At 51.0% G+C, this 25,096-nt stretch overlaps 1 protein-coding gene across 2 annotated transcripts in view; it reads right to left on the bottom strand.

Moving 5' to 3' along the window:
• MND1 (meiotic nuclear divisions 1) overlaps positions 1-25,096 on the bottom strand; it is a 1,036,840-nt gene that overhangs the window by 119,350 nt on the left and 892,394 nt on the right. For both annotated transcript variants that reach the window (XM_069631298.1, XM_069631299.1), the window contains one exon: positions 21,126-21,240. In XM_069631298.1, the coding sequence (XP_069487399.1) occupies positions 21,126-21,240 (115 nt within the window). The remainder of the gene's footprint in view (positions 1-21,125; positions 21,241-25,096) is intronic.

Genomic DNA, 25,096 nt, shown 5'->3' with positions numbered 1-25,096 from the left:
AACAGAGCAGAGTGCAATGGGTAGGGCATTCCACAACATAGCAGCTTTAACAGAAAATGAACGGCCACCAATTCTAGAGCAGCAAAACATAGAGACCGCCAGAAGGAAACGGTCCTTAGAGCGTAATACACAGGCAGGGATGTTAGGCAAAACTACAACTGCAAGTACTCGGGTCCCACAGCAAAAAAAGCACTATTCACCAAGCAGAGAGATTTGAAATGCACATGTTTAGCCACTGGGAGCCAATGGAGAGCATTGAGAACTGGAGAGATATGATCCTGAGAGAAAGCACCAGAATTTTTAAGAATTTGGAGCCGACATAACAGATAGTCAGGCTGGGCCAGATAAAGAGAATTGCAATAATCTAGCCAACTAAGGACCAAGGCGGAAACCACCGGAGTATGCAGATGGAAGGGAATAAACTGCAAAACCTTTCTGAGCATCTTCAGCTGCAAATGACCAGCCTGATAGACTGAGCTGATCTGGGAAGTCATAGAGAGAGAAGCAGAGAGCTTAACGGCCAAGTTCTAAATTATAGGAACAGCAGCAGGGAAATAACCAAAAGAGGCAAGCCGGAAAGATGAGGTCCAAGGGGACAACCATGACCTCAGACTTATCCCCATTCAGTTTAAGCCAGTTTTCGCTCATCCAGCATCCCACAGCAGACAGACAATCTTGCAGTTGAGTGGCGTGGGCCAGGTGGGAAAGATAAAGCAGAGCAAGAATCTGAGTGTCATCAGCGTACAAGCAACATCTGAACCCATGGGAGCGTTTAAGAGCGACTAGAGTCTGGATGTAAATATTAAAAAGAGTGGGAGATAAGGCAAAGCCCTGAGGGACCCTACACACCAAAGCATAAACGGCAGAAAGAGAGGGCTGGAGCGATAGCAGCTGTGAGCGGTCAGCGAGAAAAGAATAGAACCAAGAGAGAACGGAGCAAGACACACCAGCCGATGAGAGACGACTGATTAGAATGGAGTGATCAATCGTATCAAAAGCCGCAGAGAGATACAACAGGATCAATGCCCCCAATCCACCCTGATCAGCAATAAGAATCAGGTCATCAAGCACCGAGACGAAAACAGTCTCAGTACCACGTCCTGGCCTGAAACCCGACTGAAAAGCATCAAATAAGGACGTATTTTTGCAAAACTGCCCAAGTAACGGGGAAACCAGAGATTCCAATTATTTCATGACAAATGGCAGGAGTGAAATAGGGCAAACATTCGTAAGAACTAAAGGGTCCATGGAAGGTTTTTTTAACAAGGGAATCACCATAGCACATTTTAAAAGAGGAGGTATGGTCCCGGTCAAGCAGAAATGATTAACCGCAACCAGGATGTGAGACATAATCAGAGGTAGGATGGCTTTCACCATTCTCAAAGGGATGGCATAAATAGGAGAAGCCAACTTCATTCTCTCAACTGCAGAAGTAATATCCACCGCCAGAAATGAATCCCAAAGGGCACCAGATGCTAACATAGGCCATGGGAGCAGCATCGAGGGTAAGCCAGGTGCCGCTGCAACCGGATTGCGAGTGGCAGAGATATGATCCCGAATATTGCTTTACAGACAAAAAAATCAGCCAAGGAATCACAGCGTTCTTGGGTCGGAGGAATAAAATCATCAGAAGGCTCTTTGGCAGACAGAGGGCGCACTACCCTAAAAAGCTCTTTAGGCTGAGTAATAGAATTCTCAATTTGAGAAGTGAAGAACTTTTGTTTAGCCTGTTTAATGGCTAAATGATAAGAGGAGGTGATGGCACAGAAAGCAGTCCTATCCCCAACACAGTAGGAGGACTGCCATTTACGTTCAGCTTGTCTGCGTTTGAGATGAAGAGCCTTGAGATCGTCACTAAACCAAGGCTCAGACGGCCGATCACGAACCCAAATTTTCACCATATGAGCCAGTAAATCAGCCACAGTGGAAAATATTTCAGAGAGAGTACCAAGATTGAGAGAAGGAGCAGCACTACAGTGATCATTAATATGGTCTGCAAGCAGAGAGGGATCAACTTCCCGCCAATTGCGCTTCCTTACTCTCTGATTGCCAGAAACAAAAGGGCAATCAGTATAATCATATACAAATGGAATGACAAAGTGATCAGACCAGGTATTCGAAACGGGAGGGGAGACAACTACTGGGTCATGTTTCGCAAACACCAAATGGAACAAGTTACTTACCTTTAAATGTTGTTCTCCAGCATGGGTCTGGCATGGATTCACATGCTCATGAATATTCCCCGTCGTCAGGCTGGGAATCCTCGGTAAAGAAAAAATCAGTTTCAGTTTCGTTTCTGGACTGTCTTTCTACTAATAACCAATCACTGGTCTCTGGGTCATACTGCCCACAGCCAATAATTGCCCTCTACCTAAGCCCCTCCTCTGGCAGCCATCTTCAGATTTGGTAGCCGTAAAGTGGCAGTAGGACCAAGAGAAGAGCCGCAGAGGGGTTGAAGGGAGGGTTTGCATGTGAATCCATGCGAGACCCATGCTGGAGAGCAACAGTTACAGATAAGCAACTTGTTCCTTCTCCAGCATGGGGTCTAGCATGGATTCACATGCTCATGAATACAAGAATACATAGAAGTACACACATGCACAACCACGGGAGGTGGCAAGGCTCAATATTAAGCATTTCAACAACTCAACATTAAGCATCTCTTACCTCCTCACCAGGCTCACCATCAAGTGAACAAGTTGCGCAGCACTGCCTGGCCAACTCTGGACTCCTCCCTGGAATCCCGTGAAGGTTGAATGGGCTCTCGGACGGCCGGGCAACGGTCACTTTTGCCAACCGGTGAGAGTGCATGATGCAGCCGGAGAGCAAACTGGAAATGGAAGCCTTCAGGAGGGCCTTCCCTTGGTTCACAGGGCCAAAGTTAACAAACAGCTGTGATGTCTTCCGAAAACTCTTTGTGCGGTCCATGTAGAACTTCAGTGCTCTAGCCACATCCAGCGAGTGCAAAGTCCTCTCAGCCGGTGACAAAGGCGACGGGAAGAAAACAGGTAACACCAAGGGCTCGTTGAGATGGAAGTCCGACGACACCTTGGGCATGAAGGAGGTTTGCGTCTTTAGCATTACCCTCGTCTCGTGGAATGTCAGGTATGGAGATTTACAGGAGATGGCCTGGATCTCTCCCACTCGTTGTGCCGAGGTGATGGCCACAAGAAACGCTGTCTTCCACGATAGGAACTTCAGCGGTGCTGAATGCAAGGGCTCGAATGGGGGACCCATGAGCCTGGCCAGCGCCACGTTGAGCTCCCACGCCGAGGCCGGAGCCTTCACCGGCGGGAACGAGCGGAACAGTCCATTCATGAACTCCTTCACCAGGCGGTGAGACCACAGCGACGACCGCCCCGAAGTTCTGGTGTAGTGGGAGATAGCCGCTAGATGGAGGCATGTGCCAGCCCGGCCTTGGCCAGCAACAGCAAGTACGGCAGCACTTGAGGGGCCGTAATCCGTAGAGGGTTGATCTTCTGTGCACGGCACCAGCCAGAGAACCTCTTCCACTTATGTCCATAGCACTTAAGAGTCGAGGACTCCCTGGCCTTTGCAATGACCTCCTTGCAGTCTGCCGGGATATCGTAGCCTCCGAACTCTAGTGCTGCAGGAGCCAGGACTGTAGGTTCAGCGATCCCGGGTCGGGATGTAGGATGGCACCTCCTTCCCTGGTGAGAAGATCTGTGTCCATCGGCAGTTTGACTGGGAGGGACGCTGACAAGTCCTGAAAGTCCAGGAACCATATCTGCCTCAGCCACGCTGGTACGACGAGGATCATCCTGCACCGGGACCGTCTGAGTTGACTAATGAATCGCAGAAGCAACGGCAATGGTGGGAACTCATACAGGAACAGACCGTCCCAGGGGAAGGAGAATGCATCGCCCATGCTCCCTGGCTGGGGAAACCTGCTGGCGAAACTCTGGCACTTTGTGTTTGCCGCTGTCGCAAACAGGTCGATCTGGGGACTGCCCCATCGTCGGAATAGGAGATCCACTTGATCCTGCCGAAGTTCCGACTCGAGGCAAGAGCGCAGCTCCCTGCTGAGTGAGTCGGCGACAGTGTTTTTCACTCCTGCCAGATGAAGACACCCGGAACATTCCCTGGGCGACGGCCCAGTGCCACAGGTCCTCCGCTTCCTTGGATAGGGCTGGGGATCTGGTGCCCTCCTGCTTCCGGATGTAGAACATCGGGGTGGTGTTGTCAGTGAAGATCCGTACCACTTTGCCCTTGAGGGACGGAAGGAAAGACCTGAGGGCCCAGAACACAGCCCAGAACTCCAGGACGTTGATGTTCAGGGACCTCTCCTCCAGGAGCCAAAGGCCTCTTGCGTGGAGATCTCCGGTGTGCGCTCCCCATCCCTCCAGGGAGGCGTCCGCCGTCACCATTTCCTGGTGTGTTGGGGTCTGGAGGTCCATGCCCGCCGCGGGATGCGCGCGGGTGCCCCATCACCGGATCGCTTGACAGAAAGTCTCATTGAGGGAGATCTCGTCTTCGAAGCTCCAAGCCACTTGCATCCAACGGACGTCGAGGAACTCCTGCAGTGGTCGCATCCGCAGCCTGCACAGGCCCACAAGGTAGATGCAAGATGACATCATACCGAGCAGGGACTTGATAGACCTCACCCTGGCCACTTCCATGGTCAACAGCCGCTGTACCTTGCCCAGGATGACCTTCGTCCTCTCTTCCGATGGTGAAGCCAACCGCGCCACTGTGTCGAGTCTGGCTCCCAGGAGCAGGGCGTCCTGCAACGGTACCAAGAGGGACTTCGCAGTTGATCGAGAATTCCAGCTCTGTGAGCAGGAGGACGGTCTTCGCTGTGTGGTTGACGGCGAGTTCTCTTGACTTTGCTCGGATGAGCCAATCGTCCAGGGAGGGGTAAACGTGGATCCCCTGCAGGCGCAGCCGCGCCGCAACCGGTGCCAGGCACTTGGTAAAGACCCTCGGGGCCGACTCCAACCCGAAGGGCAGGGCCTTGAACTGGTAGTGCCGCCGTTGGACCACGAAACGTAGGAACTTTTGATGTCCTTTATGTATGGGGATGTGAAAGTAAGCATCCTCCAAGCCTAGCAACGATAGTAAGTCGCCTTCCTCCAGCTGTCCCAGCACCTGCTGAAGGGTAACCATCTGGAACTTCTGGGCTTTGATGTATTTGTTGAGGCGCTGAAGGTCCAGGATGGGTCGCCAGCCGCCGGTCTTCTTTCAGACGAGGGAGTACCGCAAGTATACTCCGGAGCCTCTTTGGGACGAGTTCTATCGTGCCCTTTCTCATCATGGCTCGTACCACCAGAAGCAGCTGTGGAACATGGTTTTCTTTCCTGGGCACAGGAGGGAAATGGGGGCACTTTCTTTGAAACTCCAGAGTGTGCCCATGGGCCAGGGCATCTAGCACCCAACGGTCGGTGGAGATGGACTCCCATACGCCGACGAAGTTCACCAGCCGCCCTCCCACCGGGGTGCTTAGGTGGGGGCCCGACGTCACGGATGGTTCAATCCTGTTTCGCCGAGGCCTTGACACCCTGGGCTCCTTGGCGATGGCGACGGTATCTACCGGTCTTGCTGCGGCCTCTATAAGCTTCCTGCAATGAGGAACGGGCAGCTTGGCGGTATGACGATGAACTGCCACCGAATCCTTTGGAGGCGCCTTGAGATTTGCCTCCGGAGGTCCGAAAGGACGGCCGTCATTGATGAAGAGCGCCTAAGGCATGGGCTGTCTCGGTGTCTGCTTTGATGGCCTATAGCGACTCGTCCACCACTTTCCCGAATAGGTTGTTTCAGTCGAAGGGCATGTCCAGTACCCTGGTCTGCACGCCCTGACAGAAGTCAGGGGCCTTGAGCCAACCATGCCGGCGCAGGCAAACGCTGTTGCCCATCTGGCAAAAGCCGGTGTCCGCGATGTCCGTGGCCACCGTGATAGCGTGGTCCAACGCCACCTCGCCTTCCTGCGGGATTTCAAGGGCTTGCGCCCTCTTGTCTGGGATCAAGTCCAGGAGGGGAGCGATCTTGAACCACAGCTCCCTGTCGTAGCGCGCCACAATCGCGAGGGCGTTGGCCGCCTTGATAGTCGTCGCTGCCGACAAGATGACCCATCGTCCCATGGCATCCAGCTTCTTCCCCTCGCCGTCAGGTGGGGAAGTGGAAGTAGATGCCGTCGCCCCCACCGATTTCTTCTTGGCCGCCGCAGAGACCACCGAATCCGGGGACGGCTGTGCCTGAGGCACATAGGAGCGGAGTCTGGGACCCGGTACTACTTCTCATACCCGTCCCTCTTCGCAGGGGCCGTGGAAGGGTTCTTCAGCAGGGACAGTCCTTCGTCCCAGATGTCGTCCAGTAACAGGACTGAGAGGACGGTCTTCCTCTTGGCCTCCCCTTGATGGGAGAGGAAACCTTCCTTCCTTCTGCTATTCGGGGCATAGCTGGAAAAGCTCTGATGCCCTGGTGATCATGGCGTGAAAGGAGCCAATTTTGTCGGGAGGGGAGGCCCTGGCAGGGTTGATGGGAGATCCATCCCGTCGTCACCACCGTCGTATCTGTCTCCATCATCGCCGTCTCCGTTCCCGTCTCATCCCTCGGTGGAGGGGATGGGGGTGAAGGATGGAAGGGAGAAAGAGGATGGCTTCGGCTCTGCTTGTTTGGTGGGCTCCCCGGTGGTCCAGGCGCTGCTGGATCGTCCGCTGGGGTTAAGGGCAACGTTGTCCTTATCTCCGTACACAGGGTCTGCAAAGCCATCAAGATTGCTCCTGAATTGTCCTGTGGCGTAGGCTCGGTTGCGATGGTTGGGGCGCGGTGTCCTCTGTTTCCTCCACGGCGCGCGGCTCCTCGTCAGCTCCACCGTTGCTCTCTACGTCCGCCACCTCGGGATCCCTCCCTGTTAGGAAATATTTCATAGTTGTATGCAATTTTCCCTCCATGTGTCAACCCCCAAACTTTTTGCTGCTGTTTAGACACCATTGACTGACTTTGCCAGAGAATAAAACAATGGATGGGTTACCCCTTCCTCGCTGACAGAGGGGAAGCAATAAACAATAATCTAACAAAAGGTCATGCCAGCGGAATGTTAATATGTTCAATCAACAGGACATAACCAACAGAAAATGAAAAGAGAGGGACCCCCAGATCCACACCACAGATCAACCCTACAAAAGACCAAAATTCATTGTAAAAAACTGTATTTAATTTTTTCATCAATATTAAAATACATATTAAACCATCATGAGCTCATATTTAATATAAACCTATACATAGAAGATAAAGTGCATAGTATAAAGTGCTTATTTGAAGAAAAAACACAAAAGAGAAAAAAGAAGGCGCCATCTAATGGGTCCAAATCATTAATTCACAGGGGAAATGTCGAGGACCCCGAGTGAGTGAAGGGGATCAAGAGTGCACGAGCACGCGCACCCCTGCATGCCGGTAACGGCCGTACCGGCATGCCGTTAACGACCCTCAAATCGATGGCGGCATCGACCAATACGCACAGAACGCCTCCGGCCTCGGCAACCCCTAAATAGCGCTACTGTTATGAACATAGTGCTAATAACGGGTCCGTTCATACCAGACCCGGAAGTAACGTCATCACGCCAGAACGGGAAATGCCATGGCGGCCATCTTCAAAAACACAATCCATTGCCATCCTCCACCTACATGACCTTCTACACCACAACTCCTAGGCCACCACGGACAACATGTCAAAGGCCACCCGGAAAGGCACGGCCCGCCTGCGCAAACCACGTTTCACAGACAATGAGCTCAACATGTTAGCTGACACCCTAGTGTCAAATGCTGAAGTGGTGTTCTGCAATGACCTCGGGCGTCCAGCCCAGCTAAAGAAGAAGGCCATCTAGGAAGAAGTTGGCCAGAAAGTAAGTGCAGTCGGCAACACCGCACGCACAGTGCGCGATTGTAAAAAACGGTGGGACGACCTCAGGCTGAGAGTCCGGCACATATTGTCGGCTAATCGGAGCCAGGGGCTGGCAACAGGAGGAGGACCACACTCACCACTGAAATTGGCCAGATGGGAGGAGACCTGCAACTCTGTCATAGACGTGGAGTCAATCGAAGGAGTTGGTGGAGCAGAGTTTGGCGTGCCAACATCGGCAGATGAAGGTGAGTGTCCCTATAAAAACACGATAACCAATCAAAATCATTGTCCCCCAAATGTGGCAGCAACGCCAGCCAATACATGGCCCATCATGCACACCTACACATATCCATATACACATGCCAGATCCACCACTATCCCATCCCAATGCATGTTGCGCCCATACACGAATACACACCCGACACACATATTACGGGCATGTGTCACCCAGGACGACACTCCCAACACACATCAAGGCCCAACAGCAGCCAACATGGTGTACATGTGAACACGACTACGCTTTCAAAATGCACTCTCCAACATTGCATGTACACAGTCACCTACAAAGCCAGGAATGCAACTGATCATATGGCGCCACATGCCCAAAGACCAATGCATGCATAATGCAAGCACCACAATCACTGATGCCCTGCCACTCTCTGTCCCCCACAGGTACGGATGCAGACAGTGATGAAGCACATGGGAGTGCACAATGCACAACAGCAGCCAAAAGGCCTAGGAGTCAAGCTGAAGGCACAGGACAATCAACCTCAAGTGGACCAAGTATGGGCCAAGCGGGAAGCGGGTCAACAACCGGTGCCAATACAGCCACACAGACAACCACACAGGTCGAGCAGACACCTGCCTCTGCACCCCTGGTCACACCATCCACACTGGCTGAGGACACAGCAGGCATGGAGGAAGGCACACGGTCTGCTGCTGCCAGCACAATTGGGGAGATGGCTGCATCGGCAGATCATAGTGTTGATGAGGGAGCTAGCTGGACAATGAGGGCGATGCAGGACTTGTCCGCTCAGAGCCTGTAGTGCACACACCAAGCCTGCAGGCCACCCCACAGGACACACCTCGGCGGGACTCATCCGACCAGGGCAGCCATGGAGAGTGGTCTCCGGCCATGCACAGCCCCATGATTCATGCTGTGCCACCACATCACCCACCGACCACAACCCACACTGCCATACGGGACCTTGAGGGACGTCTCTCCAGGATGGAGGCCCGGCAGGAGGTGATGCAAGGCTATGTGCAGCAGTACCTTGCTGAAGGGGAGACAACACACCGTATCATCCAGGACAGCACTGCAGCCGTAATCCAGGCCATTAACTCAAGTGCACAGCAAGTGTGTGATGGCTTCAATGCCTTGGGTCAGATCCTCACCAGGATTGCTGACAGCATGGACCAACTGCAAACCCTGCCCCTGGGATCACAACCATCTGGGTCATCCGCATCATCCACGAAAGCGAGTTCGAGGCAGACCAGCCAAGTGCGCATGTCCCTGCGGAGTTCCCGCCGCTCAGAGATCCAACCCCCACCTCCGAAGGGGGCTCAGCAGTAGCAGGACGCTCTGCAGAATCTCTTTGGGTATACATCCAGACACATGTCGTGCCATAGTTGACTTTGGGTGTTGGGTGTTAGGGGGTGGGTGGAGGGTGGTGGTGGGTGTAGTGTGTAGTACTGGGGTGTTTGGGGGTATGGGAGCAGGGTGGGGGGTGGTGGAGGGGTGGTGGGTGTAGTGTGTAGTACTGGGGTGTTTGGGGGCATGAGAGTAGGGTGGGGGAAGGTGGAGGGGTGGTGGGGGCGTGGATTGTTGAATCATGTACTAAATTCCTCACGAATACACGAGTTTTGTAGCAAACATCACATGAGTGGACATTGCTGATTTTTTGTATGTCAATTTATTGCTTCATGGTGATTCGTGCACATGTGCCCACACACCCAGTGCCCACAGTTCACAACACATGGCACCCTCTGCATCAAAGTACATCAGAATGATTGGTCTATGACCATTTGGCGCACTGCGCGACCCTCACGTGTTTCGTGTCCTGGCCTATGTCCCACTTCTACTCCTTCCTCTCCTTCTACTTCACCAGGTGGTGGCAGCTCCACGTCAGGTGGCAGGGGTATGTTCCGCCGGATGCACATGTTATGCAGCATTGCACATGCCGTGATGATCTTGCCCACCTTCTCAGGCCCGTATGTGAGTGCCCTCCTGACCTGCTGATGCAGCGAAACCGTGCCTTCAATAGGCCAAACGTCTGCTCAATGACCACACGTGTACGTGTATGTGCACGATTGAAGTCCTCCTCGTGCCTGTTCGGCGGGTTCCTGACAGGGGTGAGTAGCCACGGCTTCAGAGGATATCCAGCATCACCTACATGGGAGCAGAATGAGGTATGTGTGAGGATGAGGCTCAGTTGACAGGTGTGCTCAGCCTGTACATCATTCAAGTTCATATGCACAATCTCGTCATTGGCAGCCACATCCACATGACTGTCAGCCCTGTACAGTGCATGCCAATCCATAGAGGGAGCCTTGTGTGACATACACGACCTAGGGTCCTAGGCTTTTAAACCACCAGGCCAACACTTGTGTTTGTGTATAGGCGCGTTACAAATGCCATATCATATATCATATCACCCAATGTATGTCTTGGCTAGGGGAATTTTGCATGCAAATGTGAGTGCTGTGTGTCGGCGGATGACTTAAGAAACTTCCATTCCCCACAAATCCATCTGCCCCCATGGCCCAGAGGGCATTCCCCTTGCATATGCATGTACCCTCCCCAATCCAACTGCCCCCATGGCCCAGAGGGCAGACTCACCCAACAGCCAGCCACTTCGTACAACGACTCCTTCCATGTAGCGGGGTAGTGAGGAGTTCTGCAGCACCATGGCATCATGCGTGGATCCTGTGTATCTGGCACAGCAATGTGTTATTATCTGGCTGGCATCACACACCATCTGCACATTGATGGAATGGTATAGCTTCCGATTGCGGTACACCGCTCCCACAGCATGTGGGACTACCAACTCTACATGGGTACAGTTGAGGGCACCAATTACATTGGGCATGCCTGCCAGTGTATGGAATGCTATTTTGGTGGCATTTGACTCCTGTGGTGTCCTTGGTAAGGATATGTGGGCACTTGTGTGCTTCAGTAGTGTATCCAGCACTTGGTTTAAAACAACAGAGAAGCATGATTGGGACATCCCATGCATTTGGCCCACTGTGTCTTGGTAAGTGCCTGTGGACAGGAAGTGGAGCACAGATGCCACCTTCAGCAAAGGGGGGATGGCTGTGCAGATGTTGATCAGGCTGACCAAGTCATCCTGTATTAATTCCACTATGTTGGTGATGGTGTCTCTGTTCAGGCGGTACAGGGTGTGGATCTGTGCTGGGGTTAAGTCAAATGAATTGGCCCTTATACGTAGGGGTGTCACGGTATGGATTTATGGACGGTATGATAACCTTCTTGCCAAGTAACGGTATACCACGGTTATCGCGATATAGCACACATGTTAAAGTAACCTTAATTAATACTTTGTGACCATTTTTGACTTTTCTTAACAGACTTGCCCCACAAAAAGTTATCTTTTGTATATAAATGTTCTAGTAGAAGTGACAAAAGTGGGCAATTGCTAATTGGGAAAACCAAACTCCCTTCTTCATTTACTGAATGCACTTTGGCTGCACTGAGTGCATAGCAAAAACTGACTGCGCATATCACCAGGGTAAAGAAGCCCTGTTCCCACGCTGGACAAATGTCTGGATGAGGGTATAGGTAGGCATGAACTTCAACCCTTTCTATTGAAGTAGACCCTAAAGCCTTTGGGGGCCCTGTTAAGCCAATAGCATTGTTTAAGGGGTCATTTAGGGATTCAGCTCCACAACTAGGCTGCTTTTCTTTGTTCTGCAGTTAATGCCCCTTGATAATCTACACACCACAAAATTAAGGCACAGGCTGAGCTGTGTCACTTCAAATGTATATTTGATGGCCAAAGATAAATTGCTCCAAAAGGTGATCAATAATCACAGACCATTTTCACCCTGCTTTCAGCTAGTGGGTGTGGTGCGGCAGTGATATATTTGGAGATTATTCAAATTCAATGATAAAACCAGGGACTTCACCCATTGTAGTATGCATTACAAAACACGTTCTCCATTATAATCTGTTACAATCTAAAATGTCATTTATATAATCCATAATCCTTATGTTGCACTGAATGAACTAGTTCCTTCTCATTCCTTACAATGTATTGTTTTTGTCATCAGGGATGTCCTTCTGGGATACAAAACTGCTCCACCAGAAACTGTTTGTACCCATAAAACATAGTTAACATTTTCTCACTGCCCCTTTGAATTTGAAAATCATAAACTAACACTGTGTTTGTTAACATATGCAGGCTGCTTTCTCCAGCTTTAGGGAATGGGGCTCCCCAAATAACATTTTGAAATGGGTAAGCATGCATCTTCAACCAGATCTAGAGGTGCCCTTAACAAAACAGCTGGTTAATGGATATTTCCTGGCAATCACTCCGTATCCCAAAAGTGGGGCCAAAGAAACCATGAACACGTGCAAACATTTTAAATATTTGGTTCATGCTCAGTCACCGCCAAGCCCTGTGAAAACCAGGACATGGGACATATTCTATTTACTAAAATGGTTCGGGACCTCGTGCAATTGCATACTTCTCTTTTTGGAACAGTCTGCATGCCACGAAAGTAGCCTATAAGCTTAACGGCACTTCAGAAATGTTTTCAAAATGCAGACGGTTGCCATGTAAAAGGAACAAACAACATAGCTCATGTTCGCGTATAAGGCAGCCTTTTTCAGTACGATTGGACTTTTCTGATGGGTGTAAACTGATAGCATGCAGGTCTGGGCCCTCCAGGTAGTTGGGCGAGCAGAAGCAAAGACTATCCTTAAGTTTGTTGACCACAGGCCTCTCCTAAACTATATTTAGCACTTTACTCTGCAGTGTCCACACTCCAAACCTTGGAGACAGTGGCTCACTGAAATGGCATTTGCCCAAACAAAGCAGCTTGGCCCCAGACCACCACTCAGCTTGTGCAAAGTGTGCTGCAGGACAGGGGTTAATGTGTTCTTCTGTGGAGTGTTCAAAGGGCCTGGACCAAATTGATAGCTTTATGATCCTGCTGGCAGGGTGGTTGCTGTGCAACGGGCCTGCCGATTTGCCTGTCTCTCTCAAATAACTTTCTGTTTCAATAAGTAACGAAAGCAAAACAAAATGGAAAAAAATATAAATCTTTCTTTACACACACAGGCTCTGAACATGGACAACAGCCCTTCTCGCATTGCACATGAGAGGCTTTTTGTCATGCAGAAAGTGTTTATTTTTGTGTAGAAAATAAAAAAAAATGTATTACTAAAGGGCCCAAGCAATACAGCTGTGGCAGAAGATTCCAATTCCATTTTTCACTGGAGCCTCGTGCAGAATGCAGCTTCGCCTCCTTGACATCAGCTTATCTGTTGTGCTCAGTGGGGGTGTTAGCTTACTTGAAAGTGACAGGCAGCTGCATGCAATTTAAACAAAATAGTAAAGTGGTCCGAACTTCACTGTCTGCGTGTGCAGCCCTGAACAAATCTGCTTTGCTGCCTTGCCTGTCGCCCACGTGTTCATCTGTGTAAGGGGAAGCCACTGAAAACAAAATTGCTTTGATGCTGAACACACACGGTAAACCGGTATGTAGAAGGTCAAGGTTATTGTGATTAAATGAGGAGGGTCACGGTAATTATACCGGTATACCGGTGTACCGTTACACCCCTACTTATACGTGGGATTGTTGGCTGTCTGCGGGGATCGACTGCCTGCACTGGTGGGATTTTCTGGGCATGTCTCACCCTCCTTCTCCTCCTGCGTCTCCTCTGTGTTTCGGTTGTACTGCCTGCTCAAGGAGTAGCAGTGCAGGCATGTCCTCCAGGCCCAGTATGGCAAGTACAAGTGGTAGCATTTTGGCTTGGAAGGGGGTGTGGTGTGTGGATGTGCTCCTTTTGTGCTGATCCTGACTCCATTGCCTCCACCTGTGCTGATTGTGTGCACCTGTGGCACTAGGTTACACAGCAGTTTGCAGTTGACGGGTGGTCCGCGATGCCGGTATTGCCGGCATCATGGTGGTCCTTCTTACCGGCATCTCGATGCCGGTATGCACTTGTGACTCGTGGTGTCCCCTTCTTTGCGGCATGCCTGTATTAAGGCCTCCCCCCATCTGCGCGTGTGCCCGCATGCCGGTACGGTGGTGCGCGGCCACAGCGGGTCCTTGATGATGCCGGTAGCAACGGCATCTAGGGTCATGATACACCGGCCCGGTAATGGATGCTGGTATTGCCTTACTGGTGCTGTTCTTACCAGAGCGCCAACCTTGTGATGAGGGCCTTTGTTTCCCTTAGTCCTTTTCTCATGTTGCAACTTTTGTGCAACATGTAACAAGTGTGCAATGTATCTTACCATACAGCACACTTGGGTCTATAGTCATTTCCAAGGCCCTAGATACTCTTGCTGGACTTTTTATGAACTGTGCAGATGTGTCATAAACAGGACTGGTGGCAGCTATCGTTTCGCATTATTTTTAACCCTTTCCTGCCATGTTAACCGTGTTTGGCACTAATAGGTGGCCTGGCTCCAAAATGGCCATGCCACGAGGTTCTTTGTCCTGTCCTTTGGCCATCTTGCCCCTTCTCTTTCCCCAGGTCGAGTCGACATGGGCCAGTCCTTATTTGGTCATGCACTTTCCCGCGAATCCCAATGCTTTCGCAGGCTTCTGCATACCTTGTGTGTGTGCCTCCAGGATATGGGCTGGGATGTCTGGTCTCAATACACATCCTGGGTGCCGGAGAGTCTGGAGTGTCCTGAATGCCTGAGACCACCGTGGTCTGTGATTGGTCCACGTATGGAGTGTGTGTTTGTGAGCAGATCTCCCATTGGGTCCTCTCCGTTTTGGTGCAAAAAGAACTTTGGATGAGAGGAGGCTGGAAACACCACTACCAGGTCGATCTCCTGAGTTCTCACTGAACAAAGGATAGGATCCAAGTATCCTGCAACTACGAAGCTGAGTCGAGGAACTGCTGGAAGGTTTGGCACCCTGAGCCCGCTGTCGTCCCGTGGGACCCTTCTGCATCTGGTTGTCCTAGAAGGTCAGCGAAGACGCTTCGACCCATTGGAATAGTGGACCAACTATTCTCAGCACCTTCACCACAACCTGCAAGTAAGCTTTCTCGGAAGTGTCCCTGGGCCAACCAGTGGGCTGACCAGCTTACGCAGGACCTTTGCTCTGTCTCTGCCATCATTTCGAGGAGGCCCTCGAAACTTGGTATACTGCTAGCTCTGTGTCCACAGCACCCTCACACTGAATTTGGTACACTTCGCATTCCCAGGTCTGAAGTGAGACGAGTGCGCCCGGACCAGAGTAAACGCAGTTACTGTGTTGCCCTGCTGCAACAACGTCCTTTGCAAGTCCGCTGCATTTGTGACCATCTTGCCCCTGAAGCCTGCTGCATTGAAACTGGGGCGATTCATCCACCTGGAGCAGAGAAATTGCCACTGTCCTGTTTGGGAATCATCGCTGGATCTCAAGAACTAAAAGGTGCCGAGATGTCCTTTTTGCCGCACTCGAACCTGCAAGCGAATTGGGCTGACCTGCCGAAGTTTGGGTCTCCTTGCATCAGGGACCGGTGAGTAATCCATAGCCCAACCGGTGGCCTCTAGCGCAAGAGCCCATTTTTACGCACAAGTGGCCCCTCTCCTGTCCACTGCTATTGCGCAATAGCCACTCCATCCCGAACTCTCCTGCTTCCGCCTTCAAGTGGAGGTCCTCCGTGAATAGGGGGGAACTTATTCTTCATCGCCTCATCCACCTTGCCGAACTGCTAGAGACCCCTGAAGAGACCCTGTTTTGCTCATTGGAACAACCGTGTGCATTTGCAGTACATGTACTATTGAGCACAAGGCTCCCCTCTTCTTAGGGCTTGGACTGCCTCTTAGGTGAATAACTGATGTTGAACTGGGCCTAAAGATTAACTGCACTGCCTGTTTCCTTCCCATCTAGGTTGTCGACATATTTCGTGCAGTCACCCCTTTAGACCGCCCTGGTCTTGTATATATATTGTATTGAGTGTGATGTATTGGTTTACTTAGTGTTACTGTGATTCTTTGCTATGGTCTATGTTACAAAGGCCTTGTAATAAATGTGTCTCTATTTTTAATTTAACACCTGTCTGGAGTAATTTCTAAGTGTCCTTGCTCTGTGTGCTCAATGAGGTCCTTCAGTCACTCTCACCCCTCCTGAGACTTAGTCTTGACCGCCTGCCATAGCTACCCTGATTGGTCTGGCTTGTCCAGAGGTAACCCTGTTCCAAGAAACTAGGTTGGCCTTCTGAACCTCTGCCCCTCCTGGTCAGAGTTCAGAAATCCTTAACACTCCCGTAGGCCTCGAACTTCTTGTCCAGGATTGCTTTGACGCCAGCCAGCTCATCCTCAGAGGTGGTAGCTGTGTCCGTTAGGGCTACCATGCCCCCCCTTTCTCGTCCCGGATTTTCACGGGTGTCTTCACGATAGGTTGGAAAGATGATTCCCTCCGGGGTGGCAGGGAAACTCTAGGCCCGGAAGTCGTCTCCACAGTGCCGCCACGACTCCTTCAATCGAGGCCTTCACCGGGTGAATCAGGGCCTTCACGACCTTGGGCGCGTCTGAGGCCTTCACCTTAGGGGGAGGGTCACCGCCTCGCACCCCCTTGGCTTTCTCCATCGGGATCGACTGGGGCTTCTCCCAAAGCTTACCCGGGTTCTCTGACTTCCTTTTCACCGAGCCAGAGCGTTGGCTCATGGATGATGGCGTCGGTGACATTGCGCCCTGCCTGGCAGCCAAGGAGCCCGAACCCTCGGCACTCCTGGGGCCCGCAGACTCACAGTGCTTTGCCTTTGGTTGGGCCCCCGTCGCCGGAGTGCCCTCAAAGGTCTTAGAAGACCGCTTGGACTTCGTCTTCTCACCTGCTGCTGGGGTCTTCGCCTCCAGCCGGTCAGCGAGACGTTTACGACGGTCCTTCATGGTCCGGGCGGACATGTTCTTGCAGAACACAGTCCTCCTCCACATGCGACTTGTCGGCATGTAGGCAGTAGAGGCACTGAGAGTGCTCGTCCTCCTTAAAGACGTTCTGCAGTCCACATCCTGGGCAGTTCCTGAACAGTTTGGATCCAGTAGGCATTAAATCTCCTTTGTCCTGGGCCATGTCCAACGGGGTAGGCTTCAAAGATCTTCCGGAATCCTCCAAGAAGTGTAATTCTATGACAATATGCCCTTGGGGGCCGTAGAAAAATTTCGAAACGGTTCCCCGTTGATCGAAAGAAGAATCGGTCGAGCTTGAGGTTCGAACTGACCGAAGAAATGAGAGTAAACTCTTTGAAAAAGCGCAATACGCAGTAAAAGCTCGAGAGCTATAGCACAAGGACTCCCAACACTTGAGCGTGCTGTAAAAATCTGAAGATGGCTGCCAGAGGAGGGGCTTAGGTAGAGGGCAGTCATTGGCTGGGGGCAGTATGACCCAGAGACCAGTGATTGGTTATTAGTAGAAAGACCGTTCAGAAACGAAACTGAAACTGATTTTTTCTTTACCGAGGATTCCCAGCCTGACGACGGGAATATTCATGAGCATGTGAATCCATGCCAGAACCCATGCTGGAGAACCAGACGATTGCCAAGGATATGTGGCGGCTCAGTAACAAGCTGCACCAGCGAAAGATCGCCCATGACAGAAATAAACTTGGTAGCTGCATTATCAGAAGGGTCATTACACCTGTAATTAAAATCGCAAGCGACAATCAGGTTCGTGTATTGAAGCTGTAGTGAAGTTACTAGATCAGCAAACATATCCATAAAGGTAGAATCTGAGCCTGGAGGGCGATACGCCACTAATAGAGGAGCTTTGAACTTCCTTGTAACATGTATTTTTGCTTTGCAATTTAAGCTGTGAACCTCCTGTAACCTCTGCGCCCTGATACCTCCAGGTCTGGCGCGCATTTCAAATAATAAACAAAAAAACAATATATACACAGTCCTGGACGCAGAGAGAACCATCCGAACAAAAGGTGCCTCAATCTTTCAGTGAACAGACAAAAGGAATCACAGTAGATGCAAGTCTGTATTTGAAAATAAAGGCCACACCACCCCCTGGGTGACTAGCCACAAGATCAGCTCTCAGGATGTTATAACCATCAGGGAGCATTGCTACCACGGCTGGTCCAGAGGACTCAGAAAGCCAAGTTTCACTCACCAATAAACAGTCAGGTTTAAAATCGGATAACAGATCGAAACAGGCTGCAGCGTGGGCCACCAAGGACCTGGCATTACATAACAGACAGTTCAATGTATAAGAATTAAGTACTGGCCCAATAATAGTGGCTTCTAATTTATGTGAGAAGCCAGAAGGCCAGCAAGTGTCGGACGGGGTCGGGGAAATAAGCTGTTCCTTTCTGCCCAGAGCAGAAAGGTTGGGAACAGCCTCACCATTTAGAGCAGAGGGAGCCTGACCCAGCAACCCTCCCGGAAACCAGATGGGCTTGCCTTAACAGACGTGCCCGGTTCGCCCGTCCGCTGCGCTGCCGGAAAGGGCGACACGTAAGTGTCGGCGGTGAGGGCAACGTGACCGCAAGATGCGCGGCAATAGATATCAGACTGATTAGGTCTGGAGCGTAAGAAGAAAGACTACACTCCACGGCAATATTGTAGCAAGCGTATAAAAATAACACAATTAGGATTTTTGGGGAGCGGGAAGCACATGCATACAGTTAAAATAAAGTGCACGAATAAATTGCAATGAGCGTTTTCCCAAAAGAATAAACAGCTAAATAGCCTTACCAACAGTCATCTATAGGACTACCACGCCGAGCACCCAATAAATGTGAGTGATAGTAGGTTTTTGGGGGAAGGCCCAGGTGCTGACGCAATTCTGCATTAAAACGGGGAGACTCATCTTTTAGAGTTGGAGAATCTGGAGATTTGTGAAGGTCCTGTATGATACCCGTTGGTTTTTGTAATAAACGACAGTTCTAACTTGCCCTTGGCCGAGTCCTACGTTTGTTCTGGGTAATGGTTGTTGGGCCCTTGGGAGGTGAACGGGTGAGCTCGTAGCAATCCCCAGACCTCTGACATACCGTGTCTACTTCAACAGGAGTGCTTTAGGAAGGGAGGAAAGGATCCAGTGGGAAAACAGGGATTGCAGGAATCAGTGAGTGCAGGGGCAAGAGAGCCAATGTTGTCCTTGGTGGTTATGGATGAGCAAGGGGAAACCTGTTTAGAAGAGACTTTCATGGAGCGGACAACTCTTGTAACTTCTTCAGGTGTGACAGAAGAGGAGGAGGAGAGGGAGAACGGAGGAGGGTGAGGGGGCCAGGGTAGGCATGGGGGTGTTTGATGGGCTGGGAGGGTGAGTAACAAGGGAGTTCAGGATGTCCTGAGTTTTGGTGGCGAAGTGAGTGGCCAGTGCGAAGGGGAAGAGGGGACTGCGGAAGGGTTGGCTAGTTCTCTGCAGATCTTGAAACGTTCAGCCGTGAATGTACTGACACAACATATCTGTAAAGCGTGTAATTACTAGTAAAAACAAAGGATGGATAGTGGTTAAGTGCATTTGTTTTACCACTGTAGCCGGATGGGGTGGGCAGTCACTAGCCATGACCCTAGATTAAGACGATAGGGAGTGGACCTACTGGACCACTGGCAAGGAGCACATAAACTAGGGTAACACAGAAAACAATTCACATGCGAACTGGTCATCAAATGTGCAAAGGACAACTTCCCAGTATCAAACATGAGTAGGGCTTACATAATCAGGGGCACACAACACCACACTTGGCTTGTCCAGTCAGACCAATTTCAGCCTACATGCCTCCATCCCAGGGTGTCCTAATTTCTCAATGGGAAATCTATGACCCACTGGTGTTTCTGCACCGTCCCTTAACTCCACCTACCACGAGTACTAGTACCTAGGCAGGTACAGAGATTATGGGGTTCATCTTCGCAGTCAGTCAGAACTCTCTACAATACTTTGTTCTAGTTCTTTCTATAAGAACCTTACCAGATCCCATCAGGCCATGCAGGACGGGCCACCCACAGATCTTTGTCAGCTAACATGAAAAGGTATTCATCCAGGATGTGGGAAATAGCTCGCAACACTATTGCCATAATACTAATGAACCTGCCTTCTCTGAACAGTTAAATCACTGCTGCTTTATTAACAGCATTTAGGACCAAAGAGGTACCACTGTGTGCCCAAACCCTTGCCCAAGGCGCTCCTAAAGCATCTGACTACAGTGCATAGTGTGAAACTCATGTAATTTTAACATCTTGCCACGACTGGTGAGTAATACTAAGTAGTATAGGAGTGTGACCTTATGTGTACCAATTAAAATGCAATTCTTCATCGAATAAAACCATACACGCAATTCAGGCGATCTGCTTTTTCTGCAAACACCTACCATAAATACATCATTGGCATTCAAAATAAAAAAGGGCTGAAGATGTGACCTAGAGAACCAGGAAAACCCCATGAAGAAATCCGCAGACACAGGGAAAGCGTGGCTTGTAATGGGCCACACTGGGAAGAGAATTAACAGCACACCGGGGTTCTGAACAACCACTGAAGCTGTGCACGTGCTACAGTACATGGGCGGGAAGCTGAAGGGGGAGCAAGCCCTTGGACGAACACCGTCAAATGGCCATCCAACACATGAATCGGTTTGCACTTGAGGTAAGCTGAACGCCACACCTGGACCAGCCAAGTGCTAAACGGAAAGCTTTGAATCTTTTCAATCGCTGCCAACAGTGAAAGCGAGCCCGATGAGCGGAAAGCAATTATCCCTCTTTAAATCCATCCTATGATTAGCCGAGCAGCTAATTACAGGATTTAGTACCACTGGAAAGCAGCAGGGCCTTTTGATTATCAATCAATTATCTGGAGGGGGCGCTTACAGTCTCAGAACGTATCTATGTGTATTGCATGTCGTCTATTGTTAAACTAATCGTCTGCTGTTACACGGATTCGTTGGAGAAAAAACACACATCCTAAGTGGAAACTATAAAGGGTTTGGCAAGACACATTGCGTGCATTCTGCTCATGACTGAGCGTTTCTGAAGCTTATCTGCGGGCTCGAGATACACTGGACTGATAAGACACAGCGAGCACATTGTCTCATCAACATGCTACAGCAGCGCGCGCTAAACGTCAAACGAGAACTCACGTATTTCCTCCACCACATCTGGGTCGCACTCTTTGTACTTCTCGACTTCTGACTGCAGCTGTTCTTTTTGCTGCCGCAGCGCTGCAAGCTCTTTTGCTAGTGCGGCTCGTTCTTCCTGAAACATTACAATATTCAAATTGGCATCTTGCAGACCCAATGCGCCCAAAAAAAATGGTGTGCACAGTTTCAAACATTGTATAAACAATACGTAAAACCAGGCAGCGGAGTATCCCGCATTGCAATAGTGGGGCTCCTGCTACTTGTCCCCCAAATGCAGTGCGCGCAATTCCATGGGATCTCATTCACACCCTCACACCAACCACTCCCCTCCAAATCCACTTTTTTTGTAACATTAGTGGCAGATGGCATTTTAACATATAAGAAAATAAACCTGCAGACCGTTACAGCTGCAGGAAACTCATTTAATAAAGCTCTGTACAGGCTCTGTGGAGCAAAACACATGCAAACATCCTATTTTGCATATGCCTTTCAACAACAGAAGTGACTTAACAGAAAAGGTAATTGCAAAGAGCATCATTAGTCTTTGATAATTGTAGGCACCAACAGAAGTGACTTTAGAATAAATTGCCATAAGTAAGCCAAGTGGCAAATAACGTTGCAGTGCAAAATACCTAAATTGCACCATTATTATATATGGAGCAACTCTATAGTCAATAGGCTTTTTTTTTTTTAATAACAGCATGATATATTAACATAAGTTATGAAGTGAATCACTTAAAGAGCTGCAGATAAGACACAATGGGCCCCATCAGGCGTTGGGCGGAGTGGCAAAAATGCTGTGATAAAGCTAATATTGGTGCATTACCGCTCTGCCCAATCCCGAGTTTGGGCGGAATGCTAGAGGTTTCACCTCCAGCTCTGTGCGGCAGGTAAATCTCCAGCATTCCGCCCATTTTTGGCACTATTAACGTCAGCGATATTGTCTCCGGCGGTAATGGCAGCAAAAAAGCCCATAGAGTCCTATGTACTCATAACAAATGGTGACTAACAGCACCACCGCATCTCGTGATCTGGCGAAAATTGTGCAAGACCGAGTTGCGGTAAAGCTAATTGGGTTGGGTGGTATCCTGACACAATTACCGCCCAACTCATGATGAGGCTCAGTGTGATACAGGGGCCAATTCATAGAATTCAAGGGAGAAGTAGCGCACGCGGCAAGCGCAGAGAGGAAGGGTGCGCCAGCGGCATGTGCCAAACGGCACTAAGGTGCACAGCGTATTCATGGATTTCCCAAGCTATTTGCAGCCGTGGCACAGCGACCTTCCAGCAGCACCAGTTACGCCTCCAAGAACGCCCCTTGCGCCAGAAAAAAACAGAAATCCCCAATACAGTGCAAAGGGCGGCACTAACCTTGGACCAGCTAACAGGCCCCCTACACTGTAATCGCGTGAAAAACTACATGTAACCCACTCGCGGCAGCCAAAACGCGTGAAAATATCCACGCACACCCCCTTGATTATGCGTACCCCGCTCGCGGCAGCTAAAACGGGTGAAAATCTTCTAACGCACCTTTGTGAATACGCGTACCCCGCTCGTGGCAGCAAAAACGTGTGAAAATATCCCAGCACACCGCATTGAATAAGTGTACCCCGCTCGCACCTTCAAAATCGCATAAAAAAGGCCTACCGTAACCCCGCGAATACGCGTACCATGCACGGGCAACCAAATTGTGTGAAAATCTCCTTGCGCACCCCTGCAATATGCATACCCCGCCTGCGCCAGGCAAATCGCATGGAAAAAGTCCCCCCTGTGGTGTGGGCTGCCTGCGGGTCATGGCCACGAGTGTAGGGGGTCCCCTGCGGCGTGGGCTGCCTGCGGGGCATGGTCAGGGGTGATGGTCTGCCAGCGGGGCATGGTCAGGGGGTGATGGGGTGTCCCCTGTGGTGTGGGCTGCCTGTGGGGCATGGTCACGAGTGTAGGGGAGTCCCCTGTGGCGTGGGCTGCCTGCAGGACATGGTCAGGGGTGATGATCTGCCTGCAGGGCATGGTCAGGGGTGATGGGGTCCCCTGTGGTGTGGGCTGCCTGCGGGAAATGGTCACAAGTGTAGGGAGTCCCCTGCGGCGGGGGCTGCCTGCGGGGCATGGTCAGGGGTGATGGTCTGCCGGCGGGGCATGGTCAGGGGTGATGGGGTGTCCCCTGTGGTGTGGGCTGCCTGCTGGCCATGATCACAAGTGTATGGGTGTCCCCTGTGGTGTGGGCTGCCTGCGGGGCATGGTCAGGGGGATGGGCTGCCTGCGGGCATGGTCAGGGGTGATGGGGTGTCCCCTGGGGTGTGGGCTGCCTGCGGGGTATAGTCACAAGTGTAGGGGGGTCCCATGTGGTGTGGGCTGCCTGCAGGGGGTGCATGTGGCTCCTCACCACGCAGATGCGCGAGTGCGCTTTTCATGCGATTTTGCTGGCGCGAACGGGGTACGTGTATTCCGGGGTACGTGAGTGCGCGTATCACGTGATTTCACTGGCGCAAGCGGGGTATGTGTATTCTGGGGTACAGGAGTGCGCTTTTCAAGCGTTTTCGCTGGTGCGAGCGGGGTACGTGTATTCCTGGGTACGCGAGTGCACTTGCCATGTGATTTGGCTGGTGCGAGCAGGGTACGTGTATTACGGCCTCCCGGGTGGGCTTCCTCCCCTCCCCATGCCCTGCAGGCAGCCCACAACACAGGGGACCACCCAACACCCCTGACCATGCCCTGCAGGCAGCCCATGACTCCTGACCATGCCCCGCAGGCAGCCCACAACACAGGGGACACCCCATCACCCCTGACCATGCCCCGCAGGCAGCTAACACAACACAGGGGACACCCCATCACCTCTGACCATGCCCCGCAGGCAGCCCATGACCCCTGACCATGCCCCGCAGGCAGCCCACAACACAGGGGACACCCCAGCACCCCTGACCATGCCCCACAGGCAGACCACATGGCACCATGCACCTGCGAGCCCCAACTCATGTCCCCCCCACCAGTGATGGGCACCGGCCAGCAGGCACCGACTCATGTCCACCCAACCAACATTGCCACAACATACATGCATGTAGCAAATGTCCACCCAAATCCAACCCCACCCCCACACAGTGCAACTCCACACCCATCCATTGTCCCCACTTCCCAGGACAGGCCCCATGGCATGTCATTCACAGAAGCACACATGCATGCACCCAATGTCATGACCAACATGGCCACACACCAGCGACACATGACTGAGGCAACGACGACTGACACATGCACCAAACTAATGAGAGCAGACAATACAAATATGTGAAGAGATGAAAATGTATTAAATAAAAAATCAACCAAATGAAAAGCAACCATGCCAAGGAATAAAAAATGAAAGTGAACATAACTGAAATGCAAAATCCATAAAAAGTGAGTTCCCAAAAAAAAGCAAATACTGAAAGTGGTCCATGTCCAGAAACAAAAGAAAAAAATCCAAAGGGTAAATAAAAGAAAACAATTCCATCATAAAAGAAAGAAATCCACAGTTCCAGCTTTATTTATAATTAAAGTTAGGTTCCATGACCCCAAAACCAAATGAAACCTACTAAAAACCCTACAAAAATACTACTACGTACAACAAGTGCAGCAATGTCCATGAACTCCAAAATAAAAATAAAACTAAAGGAAACCTAAGCCTAAAAAACTATATACAATGGCGGCGGGCTAGTTCTACGGCTCACCGTTCTTCCCAAGTCTTGGCCAGGGCATCATTGAACTCAGAGTCTACGACCCAGAGGCAGGACTGTGCTCTGTCCCTGAGGTCTCGCCATGGTCTCCTCCAGCTCCCTGCGAGTCTCCACGAGGAACTCTGTCTGCCTCAAGGCTCGCCGCATGGAGTTCTCCGCCCTGACCATGGTGAGCCGTGCCCTCTCTGCTGCCCGCTGCCGCTCTGCACCTATCTGCTGGCCCAACCGCTGCCACACGGAAGACACACTTTGTCGGCTGATGCCTGCCCC

This window comes from Ambystoma mexicanum, chromosome 6q, assembly GCF_040938575.1.
Source record: "Ambystoma mexicanum isolate Mex_15411 chromosome 6q, UKY_AmexF1_1, whole genome shotgun sequence".
In the NCBI taxonomy this organism is placed as follows: Eukaryota; Metazoa; Chordata; class Amphibia; order Caudata; family Ambystomatidae; genus Ambystoma; species Ambystoma mexicanum.
This window is presented reverse-complemented; position numbering and strand designations above follow the sequence as displayed.